This window comes from Equus przewalskii, chromosome 22 (assembly GCF_037783145.1).
Source record: "Equus przewalskii isolate Varuska chromosome 22, EquPr2, whole genome shotgun sequence".
NCBI classification, from domain to species: domain Eukaryota; kingdom Metazoa; phylum Chordata; class Mammalia; order Perissodactyla; family Equidae; genus Equus; species Equus przewalskii.
The window spans coordinates 19523919-19545210 of record NC_091852.1 but is presented as its reverse complement, the minus strand read 5'-3'; the positions used below and the strand labels follow the sequence as shown (position 1 = coordinate 19545210).

The window sequence follows — 21292 nt, the reverse complement described above, 5'->3', positions numbered from 1 at the left end:
TTCTCAGAGCCTTTGACAGGAAAACATAGGTGGCAAATATCCAAAGAGGAGATTATTTTGCAGCATTTCTTGAGCTGTTTTGCTATCAGTTGGCTTTGCTGGAATGTACAGAGCGCAGTTGGAGAAAAGATGCTCCATCAGGCCGGATGGTCTATCTTCTCTAAGGCAGTGGTTCCCAAACTGTAGTCTACGTCAGAATCTCCTGGAGGGCTTAGGGAAACTCAGATTCCTGGGCCCCACCTGCCATGAGTTTCTGACTGGGGTGGGGTCTGAGAATCTGAATTTCTAACAAATTCCCAGTGATGCTGATACGGCTGGTCTGGGGAGCCCACTTCAAGAACCACTGCTGTACTGCATGGGGCCTCCTGCAGGGATATTATTTCTTCGCAAAAATGATGAACAAAGGCAGAAAGGATACGTTGGGGGGGGGGGTCCAAAGATGAAAAAAAAAAACCTAACAAATGTCTGATGTCTTCTAATTCTGCTGCTGCATTCAGATGCATCTTATTTCTTACATTTTGGTAGATGGAAAAGCCTTTTAATTTCAGATTCCTCAGCCTGCCTTGCATTCTTGTTACCTAAACGCTCTTCTTGGTTCCCTTATCAGACTGCACGCTTCTCAAGGTCAAAGACTGGCTCTTGGTTAATTTTTATCTCCTAAGATGCCCATCACAGGGACCTGCATAGGGACAGTCTGCTATCTGAGCCAAATTGCTTTGTTTTCTTTTCACATTCAGTAGAAAATGTCTGGCCAAACCACAACTCCAAATTCTTTTCCTTTTGGCAAAAAAAAAAAAAAAAATCTGTAAATTCTTTGTTCAGTTAAGAAAATCGTACTTCTCCAAACTCCAAGTGTAAATCCAATAAGCAATATTGAATTCCAGTACACAGCTGCTGCTATGTGAGTGACAAGCAACACAATCAACAAACAGAACAGAAATTAAAGACCGCTTTGAAATGGAAACGGAAGCTTCAGGTTGGGTGTTTGCTGAGAGACAAAGCACCATGAACATCACGGCCACAGCTGGACACACAGTGAGGGAGGCCTCACTCGCATCCACCGGGTCAAACAAACAGTGTAGGCAGAGGAAAGACAGAGGGCACCACGGGGATCCCCATGGGGAGTGAGGGAGGAAGACAGAATCAGAAGGAAAGGAGGAAACTCTCCCCCTTTGTTTTGGTGGGAGCACCAGGGCAGAAATTACTCATCAGTTTGTGGTGAGGATATTGCTAAATGGATTTCTAAATCAATCCAGAGTTTTCTGCCTCCCTTCCTTCCTGGATGGACACTATAAAATCTGCAGCTTCATTCTGCTCTGCATCTCTGGAGTGGCCTAGAATAACTCATTCCTAAAAGGTAAGCCTCTCTTTAGAAAAAATCGTAGCGCCACCTCCCCTAAAGAAAGGAGTCTCCTAGGCACGTGTGGGCACCACAGTTCCCCTTAAGCCCATCCCGACTGATCTGGAAAAACGCTCTGGGTCCCTTGGTTCCCTCAGCAGACGATGAGGTCTCTGTGCACACTCCTGACACAGTAACTTTCAGAAATAACCAGGGGTCTGAACAGAGCCATCTCCACTGACAATTTGAAAAAGTGTCAGGCTGGGTGTAAAGTCGAACAATCTGATGGGCATTGAAATGGATATAAAAGGAACACAAGGCAGAAAATATTTAATGACAGGCAATAGTTCCTTCAGAATCATAGAAGCACAGTGTAAAATGATGCTTATAAATGAAATGTAACCATTTAATTTTACACTCTGTAATGAATTCCTCACACTACAGTAATTTGCTGTAAAAATAAATATATGTTTTCCAGATGCCTCCTCTGCTCTAGGCAGGTCTAAAATGGATTCATGATCAATCCTGCTTGTTCTGATGGACAGAGACATCTAATTTTTTGTTTGAATGAACAGTGGAACTTCTGGATACCAATCCTTCAAAGCTTCAAAATAAAACTTCTGGTTTCTTACCAGGGAGCTGGACTTTAAAAGAAGGGAAAACAACACTCTCAGATTCCACTGTGGAAATCAGAAGATAAAATTCACAGTACACTCGGCACTGGGTGGGATCTGACACCAGGATGCTGGAGCTCCCCTGAGCACTGGTTCGTGTCAGTCAGGTGATGTGTCTGTGCCTGCTCGCCCTCAAGGTCATGGAGTACTACATGTGTCACAGGGCAGTGGAAAGACAGAGGAACTCCACCTGCAGGAGTCAGGGCCACCAGTCAGGAGGCCAATAAACAAGGTGCGCAGAAGGAAACCTGATGACGTTTGAAACCTTGATCGACAGACGCTAGGAACAACTAACCTCAAAGCAATACGCAGTTTCTTCAGTACATCTTTTAGGGGGCACTCCTGCTTTGTTCTGGAGGACTCACCGGAATGGGTCCGGGTTGTGTTCCTTGATGGAGGTGGGGGGACCCTTCGGCTGTGTGCAGGAGAGAAATCTTTGTCCTGTGGCCCCATCCTGGCCATCACAGAGTGTCGAGCATCCCTGGCTCTGCCCACTCATGCCACTAAAAATGCCCCCGACACTGTGGCAACCAAAAGTGCCCCTTGCCCATTTCCAAACACCCCCTTTGGAGGTGGTCCCTGGTTGTCAGACAGCCACCGAATAAGGCTAGGTCCTTGCACTCCCATCGGTACTGGCGAAGCTAATGGCACCATTGACCTGGGAACTAAGTGCTGTGTAGAGAGTTTAGCTGAGCTATTCTGTGGTATTGCTGCCTCGGCATCCATTTTGTTTGGTCAAGCGGCCTGCGGTGACCTTAAATGACACTAGCCCCTCATGCAAACCCATGCCCTAGATAACGGCCCACAGAGTCACAAGCAAATCCAAGTTCCTGATACGACACTTACAAAAGCCCCTGTGAAAAACAGTCTCCCCTCTCCCAGGCCTTTTCCTTGTGTGCCCCTTGGATAAGACCCCCATGGAGCTCACCCAAACGCCGCTTTTTGGTTTGAATTGACCAATCTGGTCTTAGCCTGGGAACCCCAAAGCTGACCACGCACAGACCCTAATAAAGGAATGTGCCCTAGGTCCTGTCTCCCGCTCTGCCTGCACCCTCCCTTGACCCACCTGGTGGGCCCTCGAGGTGTGCTGGTTCCTCAGGACTTGTGGGTAATAACTTCTCTATTTCAATTTCTTTCCTTTTTTTTTTTTTTTTTAAGGATTGGCACCTGGGCTAACAACTGCTGCCAATCTTTTTTTTTTTCTGCTTTATTTCCCAACCCCCCTGGCCCACCCCCCGGTACATAGTTGTATATCTTAGTTGCGGGTCCCTCTAGTTGTGGGATTCTATTTCAATTTCTCTTGTGGTCTTCTGCTCTCCATCTGGCGCCCTGGGGCTCTACTTAACAAATGTTAACTTCATAAAATCATAACATGCTGTTTGGTGACTGTGGGACATGAGGAGTCCGAACTATGTCCCTAAAGACTTGGTTTTTAAAGTTCTTTGCTGTGTATGAATTAAGACAGGAAGCTTGTTCTTTCATACAGTGTTGTATGTTCTCGTTTTGAACGTTGTGCCCGATAGATTCTAAATTAAGGAGAAGACTGTGGGGAGATCTGGGTGTATTAATGTCACCTCTTTATGATAAGGGGAGACAATGAAAAGGAATTAGGCCAAGCTTGGATGGGGAGCTCAATAGGAACCTGATGCTACCAGCAACCTTACTGAGGCTTAAAGACCCAAAGGTTGTCATGAGCTGTCCTGTTGGGAGATACAAGGTAAGACGCATCTCTGTGGGTAAGGGTGGGACTTCCCTTGGAGGAAGTGGACCTCCCCACTGTCAATCATCCTGGAAGAGGCTACTTTTGGGAGAAGACATGAACACCACAGAAGTGGGCCTAATGGCAGCAGGGCCTCTGAGGCACAGACAAGGTTTGTACATCCTGGATGAAGCGGTAGGGTGGGTGCTTGATACATTGAAGAGGCTCCTGTTAGGAATCTTGACACTGGGGCTGGCCTATGGGTGTTGTGACAATAGCCACCCTTGGTGTGGCTGAAAATACTCTCTGGTTTATGCATCCTAATTCGTAAAATGTCAGCAGTAGTAGTACCGAAAGTCGCAGCATGGGCTCTCTGTACCGTGGATGGTTAAGGGAAGGGTCAGTGCCGAGCCTGGGAGAGCAGTGCCTGTTACAAGTGCAGAGAGGTCAGTGGCTCATGGAGGTCCCAGCGACAGGAGTGATGGAGAACAGCTTGATGAGGAAGCAGTGAGAAGGGACCTGGGGACATTCACAAGGCACCCTGGGGAACTGCAGAATGGGCAGCAGGGGTCTCAAAGTCATCACGATTAGGGCATCAATGGAAATATGACCTTGTTTAATATTCACGGTGTGGCAGAGCCTCGGAAGGTGAATAACAGAGGAATCAGCTCCAGTGGGAGGACCGGAAGCACCCCCTCTGCTCTGATGACCTCTGTGAATTGCTGCTCCCTCTTCCCTTAGAGCTCTCAGGCGGCGTCTCACCTCTCAAGGGCTCCTCTGCACTCCTGTGGCACTTAGTGTCCACACCCTTCTCTCCTCCTTGGGTACACCACGCACGTTTGCTGGCCTGATTTGTTTCTCATTGGTGCTGCTGAATTTGAGGGTAAGGATTTCACTTCATAAATCGCTCTTTTCCCTCCCTCTCAAGACCCTGCACAGCCATGCACACATAAATGTTTCGGAAATATCGTTTCCTTGACTAAGGACTCTTAGTACCTGCCTTCGACCTGAGCTTCTTTCTTGTTGCACAGTGCCACACAAACACCTGGACAGAACGGGGGAATGTGTGATCAAGAAGATAAGGAAAAGGGAAGGGTTCCTAGAGGAGGGAATCAATTTTCACCAGTTGAAACTGGATTAACCCAATTCTGGTGAGTGCTAACCTAGCCCAACGTGCTTGATATACCTGGTTCTGGGTTTCCACGGTGATGCTATCCCTGTGGCTCTGGGTGAAAATGGCCTCGTGGTTCCAGAGGGGCTGCCCAGTGATTCTGGGTGCTGAGGGCCCATAGTGGCACTTGAATGACATGCTGGCACTGTAAATGTCCCTGAAGTCCTGGGTTTGTCCATGAGTCTAGGTGGTACTGGCATCGTGGTGGAGAATCTGGAGCTCCACGGGATCAAACTGGTTGTGGCTGATTCAAACCAGTTGTGAATGATTTACACTAGATGAAAGTGGTTCTTCCTGGATCAAACAGGCTCACTCCTTTTGAATCTTGATAGAACCGATTCAAACAGGTTATGACTGGCTCAAACTAGTTTGAACTGGCTTAGCCTCACACTGACTTGTTCAGACTAGCCAGGTTAGATTTGATCAACTGGTTCATCTTCCTTGAAGCAAGCCAGTTCAATCCAGCCTGAACAGGATCAACCGGTTTGGAAGCAATGAGACCCAGCTTGGACCACACTGTCACACAGTGTTTAAGTCACTGATCTCCGGCTGTCAGCGGAAACGCAGTGATAAAGCTTTCACATTGGAGACGTAATACTCAAGGTGATGTTCTTCCTCATCATCTCAACTTTATAAAGTTTATGATCGTGTGTACTTTTCCTCAAGAATAGCCACTAAGAACCACCAAAATATATCGTGTTTGTGCTTAAAGACTCCAGCATACATTTTTTCTGTTTGGAACTGTTAGCAGGTATATGGCTAAGCGCGGCCTGCAACACCATCCTGATCCACTCTCCTCTAACCTCGGGACGAGACAGATGAGGCGTGGGGTGACAGCGTGGGATGGCTCGGGTGCCCACACGTGCCCACCGCGCCCCCTCACCTTGATCCTGCTCACTGCTTCCTGGGCCTGCATCATGCGCACGTTTTTGGAGGGAGTTTTGTCTGAGAGCAGCTGGGTGGAGCCAAGGTAATTGGCAGCAAAAATGATCCCATCGATCAAGTCCTCAGGGTCACAAGGTCCGGGAACTGTAATACACAGAGCCGCAGTGGTGAGTGAAGCCGCCCTGGGGTGGGCCCGCTGGATCCCTAATCCCAGACCGTGCACCACCCCTCCCCCACTGCTCACCACCGGCACAGGTGGCCCAGTTCCAGGGACCCCTGAGCAGGTGCATCAACCTGCTAGTCTAAGGCATCTCTTTGCATCCACCTTCACTCACCCCTCGTTTTCAAATAGAAGGAACAATTTCTTCTTAATTTACTTCAGCCAGGCCATTTACTGTGAGAAACGATGTGAATATTTATTTAAATATGAAACAAAATTCAGTCATAAAGGATGTTTTTTCCCCCGTTAGACGGTGAGCATTTGGGGGACAAGGACCACGTCACATTCACCTTTGGCTCTCCTGTGTCCAGTCAGTGTCTGCCATCTAGTGAATCTCAAATAAATGTTTGCTGGAGAAATGGTTAGGTGAGCAGAAGGCTGTCTTACTAGAAAATCTCATCTTACAGCAGTTCCTTTACTTGCCACTCATTCATATCTCCGCCTTCCAGGTTATTCGTTATGGGGGAACAAATTTTAGAAATCATAAAAATGGGTATTTGTTTCAGAACATCTGGATTCCCATAATGGCCTGTGACCCCAATGCTGGAGACAGATAACATTACCCCAAAGCCACAACCTTGCTGACTTACAAGCTCGCATGCTCCCAGCCAGCGCCTGCATACAGATCAATTCCAAAGAAAGTCGGAATTTTCTGTTCTCGCTGACCAGCCTTTTAAATCAAATTTTAGTTTTAAATATTTAAAATGGGGGCATCTGATTCTAATCATAATCACCTTGTAAACCATCCTAGAAAGTAAAACATGTCTGGGACTAATATATAACTTTACAACAGATGCACTAAGAAAGCATTTCAATTCTGCAATGAAAACATATATATTTTCTTTGGCTTGAATGCCATACTTGAGGAGACTAAAACATACATTTTTAACCCACTGGTAAGACCTCAGGGTCTTAAATCATACAATTTGAAATGCAAACAATTTGCTTTTTCCTCTCGGAGAGCTGATCTGAAATGGTTTTTATTTTTATCCTTAGACATCAAGCTCATCTTGAGCTTAAATAGCCACTTCCCATGATAAGCTACTCATCAGGGTACAGACTTAAAATAATCTATTCATTTTTCTAAAACCAAGGTGGTGGGTGAAACAAAGAAATGAACAGGGTTTTAAGAAAGGCCTTTGCAAAGCATCTGTGTAGTAATTAAATGAGGAAACCTGTTATTTGTTTCATTCGCGATCTTTCCGACAAAGACTTGGGGACAAACACTGAGTGGTACCCAGCCAACCTGCCTCTGCTATGAACCAGTTATTTACACTCTTTGCAAGAGCCACGTGCTTCCCACCCTGAAACCTTCATAGATGTGAGCAGGATTCAGGTTATTCACAATATCCAGCTTTAGGCGTGCAGCAGGTGCATTAGAAGCACCAGTCTCACTAAAATAAGATATGGGCAAGTTAGGTCCCACGCTACGCTTTCTAAAAAGTAAAAGATGATCAGTCTTTTATGATAAATTCCTGTGACAGATTTACACTGTTACTTAAACATAATCACTTTTGCCAACCAGGTATTGAGAAAAAAGATCTCATCTGGGACAGTAACTTTTAAAAAAACTTTCAATTTATTTTGTGAAAATAATGAATGTTAAAAGAAAAATAAAAATGAGCTATGCACTTCCCTACAGACTTCCAGTATCATATATTCATCTCCAAGTTAGCTCCCATCACCGAAAAGGGTCCCTCTTCAACCGTAATAAGTGTGGATATGCAGACACGTGTAAGAGCAATCCAAATAATATTTAATTGAGTGTACAAATGTCAAGCAGCCAAGAGACAGAAATATTGAACCTAAACAAATTATACATTTGAGCTATGATCTTATGCCATTTATCCTCCAGGGAAATTGTTTATAATCAAATGTCACTGTTGCTGTATCATACCCAGAAAAAAAGCCCTAATTTCATAAGTTCATTTCAGTGTATTTTTAAAAAGGTAAAAACATTAACGTTATGAAGGTCCTAAAGTCAAAGAACTACAGGTTGTCTTTTGGAACGTGTTTTCCCGTTCAGGGATGCCCTTGTGTTGCTCTTCAGGTGAGCAAGCAGACGCATTACAACCTCACACTCATGTTAAGGCGAAGCCTCAACATCTCTAGGCCGGGAGGAACAGATACGAAGAAGAATGGGGTTTCCAAGCTTCTGAAAACTCCCCGAGGTGCTCCTGTGGAATGTTGGAGCTTTGCAAAAATGGTGCAAATAACCTGCGGGTTACTCAAGAAAGAAAGCTGAGTAACAACCAAACCTATGAGCTTGTCCTGGCTTCAGGCCCAAGGGTTCATGAGGGCTCATGAACCCTGGAAATTCATGCCCAGGCGGTGGATCAAACTTAACTGTTCACTCACAGGAGTCAAAGGCCAGACACATACTCAAAGTGATGTCTGGGCCTTCTTTGGCCCCCAGAAAATCCTCCTCCAGGGAAATGACAGTGACTTTACCCAAAAAGGCCTCTGCCATCCTCCCTGGTCATGCCTCCTGATGGGTGGCACTTCTAGTCTTGTGTGAATGAGAAATAGGCGCATTATTTGTGTGGCAAGACTTCAAATTGCGGTGCATGGCTTGGGCTGAGTTTTGGTCCCACTAGGCCTCCTGAGTGGGTGCCCTTATGCAGAGAATAACCCGCACAACCATGTGTGGCAGCCCTGCATAGAATACCAGTTACGGGGAGAACTGGGGAGACAGACTACTGGTTCATGGCCTGGCTTTGCTACTTGCTAACTGTGTGATCTTGGGAAAGTTACTCGCTCTCTTGATGCCTCAGTTCTCTCAAGCATAATATGGGGACAATGATAAAACCCACTTCACAAAATCAAGGTGAGGATTCAATTAGTTATTACATGGAAAGTGCTTAGAACAGTACCTGGCAGAGGGTAAGAGTTTGATAAATGTTACTATTACTAGCTCATCCAAGCAAGAGATGGCAATTATTGGGAAGGACTTTTTCTTTTTTTAACCAAGAGGACCAAAATTTCTCCCTTAGTTAAAGTTCATTCCCACTTGAATGGTCCTTGATGGATGTAAGAGGTTGTACAGGAGTACACGGAAGGAGACTTGGGTTTCAGATCCAACGTGACCATTTCTGAGCCAGAAAAAGCCCTCGGCCTCACTCCAGCCTCAGGTTCCCATGGACAGAATCAGCAAAGGCAGGAGGAGGATTGCGGGTGGTTCATAGCTATTGTTCTTTTAGTCCAAGATTCTAAGACTGTTAAGACTGTGAATAAGTGGCCTTTCTTCCCCACTATCGTCTTATGGCTCAGAGCTTCAAATACCCCAAATGCTAAAAGATTCATGAATGACTCAGTGCTCAATATTTCCTTCTCAGCTCTTACCTTCAACGTAGGTTGGGAACGAAGCCAAGCTTTTTCTTGACTGTAATTAAGAGAAAGAGATAACAAAAAGGGCAAAGCATGATGAAAAATGCATTAACACAACCATCCGTGCAACACGAAAAACAAATACATCACCAATGGCAGATATTAACCAGTTGTCAACCGTTTTTGGTTGCAGAAAGTGAAGTGTGCATAAACATATGCATTTATTATTAAAGGTTACCCAAAGCCCAGAACCATCCATTCATATTTCAGATAATCTGAAAATCCTACATTCCACAATCAGAGAGATGCCTGTCAGCTTTAAAAATATCCCACAGACCACAATTTATTATCAGATAGAGCAATAAAAAGGGCATAATTAGTATTCTTAAGATTCTGGGTTTCTAAATGAAAAACTGCCGATTAATAAAAGCACCAACAATATGATTACATGTTGAAATTAAGAATCCCCTTGGAAAATTTTATTTCATTTTGGGTCTTTGCCGCAGTGATCTCTCACTGTGCTAAAAATGTCTGCAAGAGTTTTTCTCTCTCCTTTTCATCTCTAACTGATTTGTTTTAGTTTAAAAATTCCGTTACATAAGTCGTTATTGTGTGTTACCTTATAATAAGAACACAACAAACAAAGGAGTAAACTAAAAACCCTGGAATTTCTTATATTAAATAACACCTCATAGTGAAGGTCAGTCTTCTAACAGTATCCTTGGATGTGGACATAATCAGCTAGGAACCTTCTAGAACCTGACTGGATGGCAGTTTAAATGCTCTCAGAGGAGCAATACTTACCATTTGGTTCCTTTCACAAGCAAATGTCCTAGAGATAACTCTGAGTGGTATAAAGTAGGAAATTCATCTCTGCTTCAACCAATAATAGAATTTGTAGCTGGATGTCTGGGGCAGGGTGATGTGAGCATTGCAAGAGAATGGAGAGCAAATGTGAGAGATAAGAGTCCTTAAAATGGGCAAAAAGTAGGGTTTTCAGGGCTTAGGCTTATCCTCAGAAAGCCTAACAATTTTCATTGCTAAGAATCTACCAGGTGTTGGGTGATCACTTAAAGATGTACCTTTTAGAAAAAGGGTATCTAGTACAGCACAGCTGCTCAGTTGGTTGACTTGCATTGAGGGTATACTCCAGGGTGCCCAGTGGGCTCAAAGAGTGAAGGGCCCCAGATGAGGGCTAGGATGTCATGGGAAACAATTCATATCACAGTACTTTATATAGTATTCTTCATTTGGAAGATGGGAATGGCAAATGGCTGATTAATGAGTTAATACTTGCACAACATTCTAAAAAAATAGTAGTGTTAATTGTCATGTGAAAAATTGGAGGCAGTCAAAGAAACTTAATTTTAAGAATCTAACTCAATTCAGGACAATGACAAGAATTCAACACGAATCACACAATATACCACACAGGGCAACCCATCAGTAAACCTGCTGCTGGTGTGCTCACGGGGATGAAATGGTTCCTCACACCAAAGAGGACGGGTTTCTGGTTTTAGAAAGGATCACCTTTAAAGAAACTGAAGACACAAGTCTACCAGGAATGAAATGTTATTGGCTGCTGATGCATTTATGGAAAAATGCATATCAAGCAAAAGCCAAGATATGTGGATAGGAGGAAAGAGAACTCCAATTTCAATACTGCTTTACATTCATTTTACTTCCTTTTTATCCAGGCCCAGATAAGAAGACAGGCCCAGTTGGGTGCCAACAGCCAAGTCTGTCTAATTCTGATTGGTTTAAAGAATAAAATCCATAACTTCATGGTATGCAGATGGAAGCCTGCTTCTTCATAAGGGCCAAAGATCTTAAAATTATTATTTCCCAACCATCTCCTCATCCTTGCCCTCAGCAGCTAGAGGCCTGGGGTAATGAGGGCTTACTTGGGTTTAAATCAAAATAGTTTAACCTCCAGGTACATCCAAGAAGCCAAATCAGACTTTCCTGGGTTATTAGGATTCTTTCCTCAATGCTAATCTCAAGGACGGTGTCCAGATTTTAGAAGCTACAAAAGAATTACTTTAGTCTATAGCCCTAAAAGCTGCTGTTTTATTTAGAGCCCCAACGGAGGGCATTTGGTACATTACTTATTCTCAATTCATGAGCTCATGACTGGCTTTCTTTAGTCTCTGGGGTAGTAAATTATTTTTTAAAAAAAGAGTTTTGTGAAATGAAAGAATCTCTAATTATTGCACACAAAGAGGATTTTCATCATTATTTCTAAGGATATGCAGAAACATGTACCAAGTCCTGTAGGAACTAAGAAACTAACAAATTCGCCTTGCTTATTATAGCTGATGAATAATCAAATACTGAATATTCAGATGTCTGATGAGCCCTTTGTTTTCTCACACGTGGACAGGGATGAACATTGGTTGATCCTTAACATTCAAGAATTAATACAGCCACATTCAAGAAGATAAAGGCCAAGATCTTTGGGATTTTCCAGAAGGTCACACACACCATGTGCAGAGCCTCGAGGCCTGACAATTGGAATAATGACACACAAGCCACCTTGTCCATGCAGTGTGTGACCCACAAGCACTTTTCACCCCTAGGACAGCAGATCCTAGTGTTAAGAGCCTGAGCCCACAGGAGCTCTGGATTCAAATCCCAGCCTGACCCCTGTGAGCCTGGGACCTCAGGTAAATTACTCAACATCTCAGCTTCCTCAACTAACAAATGAGGACAATAATTCTGACCTCACAGAATCACTTTAAGGATTAAATGAGATACGATCAATGATTTGCTTGGCCCAGTTCCTAAACACTGTAAATGCTCAAGAAATGGTAACTCACATTACCATTATCACCACTGCAGTTGTCATTATTTTCTTCTTTCTAATTGTTCTCACCTGTCCATGTGCTATGAGTAAACCATAAGGCAGGCAAAGCTGTGGCATGTAGAGCCAGCAGAAACTGTGACCCTGTTACACCTGTTCCCATGGCCTAGGGTCTGAGGATCCAGACCAAAGGAGAACAAAGCATATTTCAAATCTAAATTGTAGTGTTGGGTTTGTTTCAGAGAAGGTCTCCGTATGTTTGTTTAGTTTAATATGAACAGGTTAATAAAAAAATATACTTCCGTCCTGCATGAATAGTTAATGGCAAATGTATGTGTAGTCAATGATACTTTAAGGGTAAATCTTAACTAAGACTCCATTTAGAAGTGGACCGCCACTCAGGTTAAAATGGAGACTGCTTTCTTCCACTGCGTTTAACATAAAACTATTAGCAAAAGGAGGAACAGTGAGACAATTGTTCATTATTGGTTTACCTCTTAAGGTATATCCTCAGTGTTGACTGGGCAGCATCTATATTTAGGGAAGCTGAGCCCACACACAGATTACGGTGCAGGCCAGTGTTTACCTGATGCTGGTTCATAAATAGGTGTGGGTGGCAGTTAGCTGGGTGTGAAAAGACGAGAGTGCTGGAGGAGGCAGCGGCTCCCCTCAGGGAAAAACACCTGTGCTTCTGTAGCCCCAGAAACCTCAGTGGGAGCAAGCAGCATCTTGTTTAAGTATTCTCAGTCTGGCCTCTGTAAGTAGGGCAACTGTCTAAGTTGTTGTCCAAAGGGACACTTCAGGGCTGCTCTGTCCAGAGCCCCTAGCCACACGTGGCTATTTAAGTTAACTGAAATTGAACACAATGACAAATTCAGTTCCTCAGTCCCATTAGCCACATTTCAAGGGGGCCTGCTAGGCACACGTGGCTAGTGACTACCATACAGGACAGAACAGCAGCAGAACATTTCCACCATGCAGTAAGCTCTCTGGACAGGGCTGCTGTCTCAGAAAGTGAGAAGAGGTGCTCACCAGGTGTGTTGCTTGGACCACAGGTGTGAACTGGAACCACTGCAGGTAAACCAGGACAAGTGGTCACCCTGTGGTCATGAAAGATATTTCACTCGGGCCTGAAATAAATGGGTATTTAAGAAAGCAACCCATTTCCCAAACCACACAGCAACTGTAAGTCCATGGTATCCAAGGTCTGTAACACCATGAGGAGGGAGACTGCCCCGTAGGATTTTTGATGTCCAGCGTCCAACACGGTCCAAGAGAACCTTCTGCATTGATGGAAATATTCTGTAATCTCCACTATCCAATACAGTAGCCACCCATGTGGCTACTGAGCGCGTGAAATGTGGCTAGTGCGCCTGAGGAAGTGACTTTTTCATTTTATTGATAATTAAAATAGACACCCGTAGCTAGTGGCTACCAAATTGGATGGTGTGGTTTTAATTACCGAACTCCACACCGGAGTGAAGAAAATAGAGTTTCTCTCTCCAGGGTAACTTGGGTCTGAAGCTCTGTGGGAAGCTGGAGAAAGCACAAACCAGAATTAGAACAGAAGCAAATGGGCTGCTGGCTTTTGAAATCAAGAGCACCGTACCTCTTTATTTGTGGAGGCTTCCGCGGGGTCACTGGGATGAAGGGGTGTACTTGAAGACTCTGCGCCCAGGGGTGAGGAGCTGCCGGGAGACGGAGACTGGAACACAGCAAGGGAACAACACGTGAGAAGCTGAGGGACTTGGGGAACACCGGGCCTGGCGGAGGGACGGGGAGAGAGCAGAAAGCCACACACAACCAAAGGAACATCTCAGGGGTGAGCAAACCTCCTTGGAGAGGAACTGCCAACTGTATACAAAAGACCTGGGGGTGTCAAGCTGTCTTCTAAATTCCCGCCATGTTTTCAAAGGACCCCTCACAACTCAGCTTTTTTTATCCCCTTTAGGCCAAGTGTTTAAATCAGCAAAAGTTGAATATCAAATGTAGAACCCTAGATTAATAAAGCTACAGGTGATATACAAATGTGTTTTTTAAAAATTTGTCTTATTGATGGATACAAAGACTTTGGGTATGCATTGTCTTATCAAATCACCTGCCCAAGATTTTGTGAATGGAAAAGTAAAAATTAAAACACATATTTTTAAAGAGGCAACTGGGATTGATTTTGATGACCAGAAACCACACCACCTGTATTGTCCTAGTCAGTCCATATTTCAAAGACTTTATCTGATTTAATCCACAGGCCACTGAAAATTCAGAGAAATCTCAGCATCCACACATTACCTTGGCTCCTCTTAGAACAGCTGGAAAATCCTTTGTTAAAGGATATGTTTAAAAAAATACGGCTTAGAAAAATCGTTTTGGGGAATATGGTCCCCATCAGGTGTGTTATTGCCCCAGGCGATGGGCTTGGGCTCCCTGCACAGGCAGATCTTGCTAGAATGAATATGAAGCTCCAGGCCAGTGCCTGACACACGGTCCATGCTCCTTAACTACCTGCGGAATGAATGACCACAGCAAGCAAGCACACACAGGGGTGGGACTAACACAGGCTCTGAAAACCCTGCCCAGGCAAACATTCTGTATGCTCCTGAAATCCTAGGAGATGAAGGGACTCTTCAGGTGAGCCACAGGGATGCTTCAGAATTCTGTAGCGACGGTCCTCTGAGAGTAAGAATGCACTGCATCAGAGTTTGTTGGTGAGGTTTGATGGAAAGCATAAAACAGAACCCACGCAAGGATCTACTCTCTGCGGAAGTGTGGGGATGCGAGCAAGGGGAGGTACGTCCTTAGCAAAGGAGGCAAATAACACCAGTAGTTGCCTGAATCTGCGTCTGATCTCTTGAGACGGGCGCGTGGGGAGACTGAAGAGCAGAAACATCAGTGAAATACCTCTGCATGGAAAGGGAGAATGTTCCACAAAGCAGTGGTGCTGAGGAGGGGAGGGAGCACATTAATATACAAGGAGGACCTCAGTGGGCATTGTGTGAAAAAATTTTAAAAAGCCAAATCTTTTCCATAAAGTCTGAATTACAGGAAACACAGGGGGCACCAAATGCACTGAATGAAGACGTAGAGAAATGCAGTATGTTCCACACTGAGATGTTTTATGGTCCCAGCCTATTGCTGTGAGGGCTGGATTTGTTTCCCATGAGCCCAAATACCTGATTCTGGGCAGGCAGCTGAAGACCAAGGGGCCTCTTAAACATTCACCTGCAGAAATCAGCTACTCTGCAATAAGGCCAAGAGGACGGGCACAAGGAGCAGCAGACATAAAGTACCCCAAGCCCCACAGCCCCCGAATGCAAGAAAATGGCCCTGCAGGCTTTTAAAAAGAAACAAACAGAATTTTTCATTTGGTAGCCAAGAGGGCTGGCGGGTACTTCTGAGTTCGATCTAAGTTTGGCCAACTCAAAGTTAATAGTAACGTCTTCATGAGAACGTAGCACCTTTAAATCTTCCCAATTTTTCAAATTTGAGGAGCTCTTTAGATATTTACATCTCTTTATTTTTTTCTCCAAGTAATTTTCTCTGTCGCAAAGATTTTAAGGGTCTAGTCCCTGGGGAAGCTAGTGCAGATGGTTTCTCTTTAATTGCTTGGTTTGAGGGCTAACACCTTGATTTAAAAAAAAAATGCTTCAAAAGAGTCCAACAGTTATTTCTTTATCTACTTTCTGTTGCAAATCTTCTAAAAATGGATTCTTTGCAAGGTTGTGGGCACCAGAGCATCCCAGGATGATGTGAGAAGACAGGCTGTCTGAACAGTGGGCTGGGATGCCGAAGAGGCAGGTCACATCTCGCAGGAAGACGACGTGACCAGGGCCAGGTGCCCACCATGGAATGCTGGAGAAGAGGCTCAAACGTGACTGTGGTGGGCACTGTCCCCACCAAGGCTCTCATGGGACCCCCCCCAACCTTTATTAGGGGCCACTCCCCACTCAGACACTCGATGTCTGCATGCAAATGAGCTCCTTCATTTTTCCTTCCGTTTGCATGTGCAGTTAATGACTTCCATCTAGCGAGTTCTCCCTCATTCCCTCTTACGTTCACGCTCAATTCAAAAGCACTCGCCTTGCTGAAGCTTTCTCAGACTCTATTCCCAGTGCCGTCCCCCCCAATGGCACGTGCCAGGATTTGTAATGATCAGTTTATATACGTCTCCCCTCCTCCAAGAGCTCTTAGGTGGCAGGGATCTTGTCTTACTTATCTTTGTCATCCAAGTGCCTGGCCTTGGGTCTCATAAGCAGTAGGCACTCAGAAAACGTTTACTGAACAAATGATTTCAATGCAGTTTCTGGCTTTACCCTGTTTTCCAACTTGCACAGAAGTCAGATCAGCCACTCTCTCAGTATTTTTTAGTGGTAATGATAAACCCTTTTCGGATAGAGCAATCCTACACTGTTATGGGTAGAACGTTAAATCTGCATTTTGAATTAGAGAAAGGGTCTTTGCCTGTGAAGACTCTGACTTCAGCTCCAACAAAGCTCTTCTGAAGCAGAAAACTCCCCGAACGAGAAAGGACCCCACTGGTGGAAGCCTACTGCTCACACGCTGTTGCTGACAAAGTCAAGATGGACAAATGGTGTCAGAGCAGACACGGCTCCATGGAGCCTCAACAGAGGTGTAGTGTTAACTCATCTCAGACGTCTGCTTACAAGTCTTTGCCCCTCACCTCCAGCTTCTACCTTGTTATACTCTCAAAAGTGGAGAGAAAAGCAGAAATTGGACAGTATTTTTTACTTTCAAAAAATGTACTGGAGGCAAAATTTAACCAATGAAATATGATACAAACAATAAAAATTATTACATATTTCTTTCTTCAGAGTCTCATGCCTTCTGGGTTACTGGATGGATGTTCCATTTTAAGCAAATGAGACCAAGGATGGGAAGCAAACATGCACTTGGGAATTCACAAAGCTAAGAGCCGCAGCTGGAAGTCTAGAAGGAAGTAGTGATCAAAGATGATGCGACGACTCCCTGTTCTGGGTAATTACAGGAGGACTCCTTGAGCTCAACAACTTGTCCTCTGCAGATTGTGTTCTAGCAGATTCTCTAAACTCTGATCTAAATTTTACCGTCACATCTCTGGAGTCCCCCAGAGCAGAGCTTTCAGCCTTAAGACTTAGGTTCTTTGCCGCCAGGTGAAGATGACGATATGGATAGTCCCGTGAGATGGAAAGTCCTGTTCTTAGGCCAGAGGTGGCCTAAGGATGCGAAAGCATCCAAAGGGAAAAGCAATCATTCATTTGAATTCCGACTGAACATCTCCTGGGGCACACATCGTACTGCTGGTGGTAGGGGTGAGACAGACAGCAGCTCACGGAAATTCCAGGACATGCTTGTAGGGGAGAAAAGCAGCACATGAATAATTATTATTCATGTATTCCTTCAACAGACATTGCAGTGCCTACCTGTGATCCTAATACTGGGCCAAGAAACAGAGAGGAAAGCCATGTTGGGGTCCTGTCCTCCACCCCTTCCCAGAGCATGGGAGGAGGCAGCATGTGAGGTCAGGGCCATGCCAGGTGGCTAGGATATTAATCTATATGTAAGGACACAAGGTTGGAAGGGATCAACTCTGCAGGAGGGGAGGGGTATGGAGCAGCAGTGCTTCCTGGGGAAGGTGATTTTTCAGCTGAATCCTGAAAACTGTACAGTATTCATGGAGCAGGACAGGATGCAAGCAGGGGAAGGTACCGGAAACAGAGGCAGGGAGGTGGAATAGCACAGCTCTGCAGGGAAGGGAGAGATGAGCTGAAGGGCAGGGCAGGGACGAGTCACTGGCACCCCTTGATGATAAGCAGTTGGTCCTACTCTCTGCCAGAGGGTGTGTTGTGAGTCACTGGCCTGCTGTCCCACTGAAGCAGCACAATCTAGGCACTTAGCTATCTCCTGAGCTGAACCAGAAGGACTAAAGGACTGAGGGATCGCGTCATCGCTTTCCCTCTTCCCTTTCCGTAATCCTCTTTCACCCTTGGACAGCTGCACGAAGGGAAGATTACAATCTGGCAAAGTGGACGGGATGATAATGAGATCACCCCAAAGCTTGAGCTAAAGGGCCCGCCGGATCTTTCCAAATGGACAGTGTTCTTTTTGGAAAGGCCTAAGGGCTGAGGCAGGCCCGAGAGCAAAGCCGTGATTTGGAGAGGTGTACAGAGATCCTGAAAGACTTTTGGAGAAATTCTAGTCAAAAGACACAAAAAAGTGAGTTCTGCTTGGGCCATTCACTCATTTATTTAACATGGAAGTGCTGACAGTGTCTGAGGAAGCCCAGATCCCCGCCTGTGCCCAAGGAGCTTCTGTTCTAGCAGAAGAGACAGACCTACAACAAGCACAGAGCATCCTCTGCAAGCAGTGGTCCTGTCTGAGTCCCCGCAGGAAAGCAAAAGCTACAATAACACGACAGTCACTAAGGAGCTGACTACTCACAATGTCCACCTGAACAGTCCTCCCCAAACACTAGCATCTATCTGGTCCACGCCTTTGTCAGCTGGTCTCTGTTGACTGCTGGGACCACCTGGCAATTACAAGGCAAAACCAGAACAAAAACCAAAACAGCAAACGCACTGCAGAGTAGGAGTGCAAATATTGCAAAAAAATAAATAAAAAGGAAAATTCTATAAAGTTGGAGAACTGCTCAAACCAGCTATGGATAATGGAAGAGTTAGTGGAGTAAAATCAATTAACCATTAAGAGGAAAAAAGTGGAAAGGATGATGATGTTAGAGGTGCTTGGCAAGAGCATGATTGGCATATCAAATAATTAAGAGAGGCCCGTGGGAAAACTGAGTCAGTCCTCGAATACTTTTGCCAAAACGGTCCTCTTGATGATTGAAAGGACCCTTTCTGAGCATGCTGCGAAAGTCATCTGTGAACTGAAGGTAGCTATTCTATTGGGTGATTCAATGACTTAAAAAAAAAAAAATTACAACTCCCCAAATCAACGCCTCTTCTCTCTTCTAAGAATTCACATACAGTTGGAATCATAACCCACATGTTATTAGTCAAAAGATAAACTAGGCTTATGTTTATAATTTTTTAGAATTGTTTTTCAAGGTAAAGTTCTAATCAAATCCCCTCTTCTCCATCCTTTGAAATTTGGGTCCTTGTTTTAAATGACTTAATTTTTTTCACGTTTTTTTTTCAATTGAGGTAACTCTGGTTTATAACATTATATAAATTTCAGGAGTACATCATATTTCGATTTCTGTGTAGACTACATTGTCTTCACCACTCAAACACTAATTCCCATCCATCACCGCACACGTGTGCCCTATCACCCCTGTCGCCCTCCTCCCTCCCCCCGCCCCCTCTGGTAACCACCAATCCAATTTCTGTGTCTGTGTGTGTATTTGTTGTTTTCATCTTCCACTTATGAGTGAAATCATAGCCGTCTGAAGGTACACTTCTGCAGGGATTCTCTAGAACACTCCTGCCCGATATGGTTAGAATGAGACATGACAGCTGCCATATCAGGCATGAACAGAGAGCCTGAGAGCAGGAGGGAGGAGAGAGCGCCTGCTGTGGCCGGGTCAGGGAAGGATTCCCTGGAGGAGACAAAGGAGACTTTTCTGCTACAGTGCCGGGGATTCAGAAGACCCTGGAACAAAGTCTATTGGTTAGCGGAAGTAAAAAGTCAATCAATTCCTAAGACCCTGGGTCTGGTCTTTGAAGCCACCATGATCCGGCTTTCTAGTATTAGGGTCCATTTTCAAAAGCATAGTGTGATTATAGGGAACATGAGTTACATCTCTCCTTTGCAGAGAACTTCGATGTTTTAATTTTATATTGTGGCAGAACAAGTAAAATTCTGGATAGGGAAGTGGCTAAGTACTCAAGCCCCAGAGACTGGCTGACCAGAAGCTGAATTCTGGCTCTATCACTCACGGCTCTGACCCTGATTAGGTTACTGATCCACCTGAGAACTGGGGAAAACAGTACCCACCTCCCAGGGCTGACATGAGGATTAATTGGTGATGACGCTCACAGGGGCTCAGCTCAGTGCCTGGGCAAGCACAAAGCACTCAACCAATATTTGACAAGTCTTTGAAGATTCCGACAGTTACAAAAATTATTTCATTTCTCTGGGAGAGTGTTCACAAGGACAACACATAACCCATGGAGATGTTTTCTTCATCTCATCTTTTTGTTTCCTTCCTTATTAAAATTTTATTCATGGACAAAATTAAAAAGCACACAGAAGGTTCTATAAAATCATACCACAAAGACTCCAAATTAATTTATAAGCCCCAGGACTCTTACTGGTATATTGGTAAGAACAGCTTATTACTGACTAAGGCTGGCTGTGTGCAATTTCTGGCACTTCCAATGTCTCCCATTCAAGACAGCATTTTGGAATATGAGTGTTAAGAGCGATGCTATTATGGTGATTGATTTACAAAAGAGAATGATATGCATATTTGCTCTAGTGTTAATTTATAACACAGCTCATGCATGACCATGACACAGCAAGATACCCCACTATTTAGGACACCTGGTGAAAGACCGCAGCTGGCTCTAGCCAACCTTGACGAGTCCCAGTACCTCCAAGGAAAGGTCCCTTTCCTCCAAGGAAACTCAGTGACAAATATTTTACTCCAATGGGGGCAGCCCAGTGGAGCAGCTGTTAAGTTTGCATGTTCTGCTTTGGTGGCCCACGGTTTGCCAGTTCGGATTCTGGGTGCAGACATACTTGTCAAGCCATGCTGCTGCAGGCATCCCACATATGGGTGGGCAAAGATGTTAGCTCAGAGCCAGTCTTCCTCAACAAAAAGAGGAGGATTGGCGCAGATGTTAGCTCAGGGCTAATCTTCCTCAAGAAAATAAAAAGGAAACACAAAATAGGTTTATAGAGAGAGTAGGTTCTGACACCAGTAGTGTTGCACTTATGTGTTCACGTGGATATTTGTACCCATGTGTAGTCATGCGTCTCTTCACTTGGTCTGGCTCCCTTCTTTAGCAGACACTGCTTGCAAATCATGCATCCTCATATGATTAGCATAGTACCGTGGACACAGGAAGAACAAGTGTTCCCCGAGGCGGGATTTCATGTCGACTGTAAGCAAGCATGTGGTCATCCAATTCCTTTCCAGTCTGAACATTCTGGTTCCATTCTCCCTTCTACATGGATTTCAAAGGTGTGGTTACCTAGGGCAGGCCACGGCACACG

General features: G+C 44.7%; 1 protein-coding gene across 7 annotated transcripts in view; it reads right to left on the bottom strand.

Annotated features, from left to right (window-relative positions):
* The window catches only part of APBA1 (amyloid beta precursor protein binding family A member 1), a 216316-nt gene that overhangs the window by 27253 nt on the left and 167771 nt on the right, over window positions 1-21292 (bottom strand). For all 7 annotated transcript variants that reach the window (XM_070590733.1, XM_070590735.1, XM_070590731.1 and 4 more), the window contains exons 3-5: window positions 13728-13823; window positions 9331-9370; window positions 5767-5912 (exon numbers count right to left, since the gene is read on the bottom strand). In XM_070590733.1, the coding sequence (XP_070446834.1) occupies window positions 5767-5912; window positions 9331-9370; window positions 13728-13823 (282 nt within the window). The remainder of the gene's footprint in view (window positions 1-5766; window positions 5913-9330; window positions 9371-13727; window positions 13824-21292) is intronic.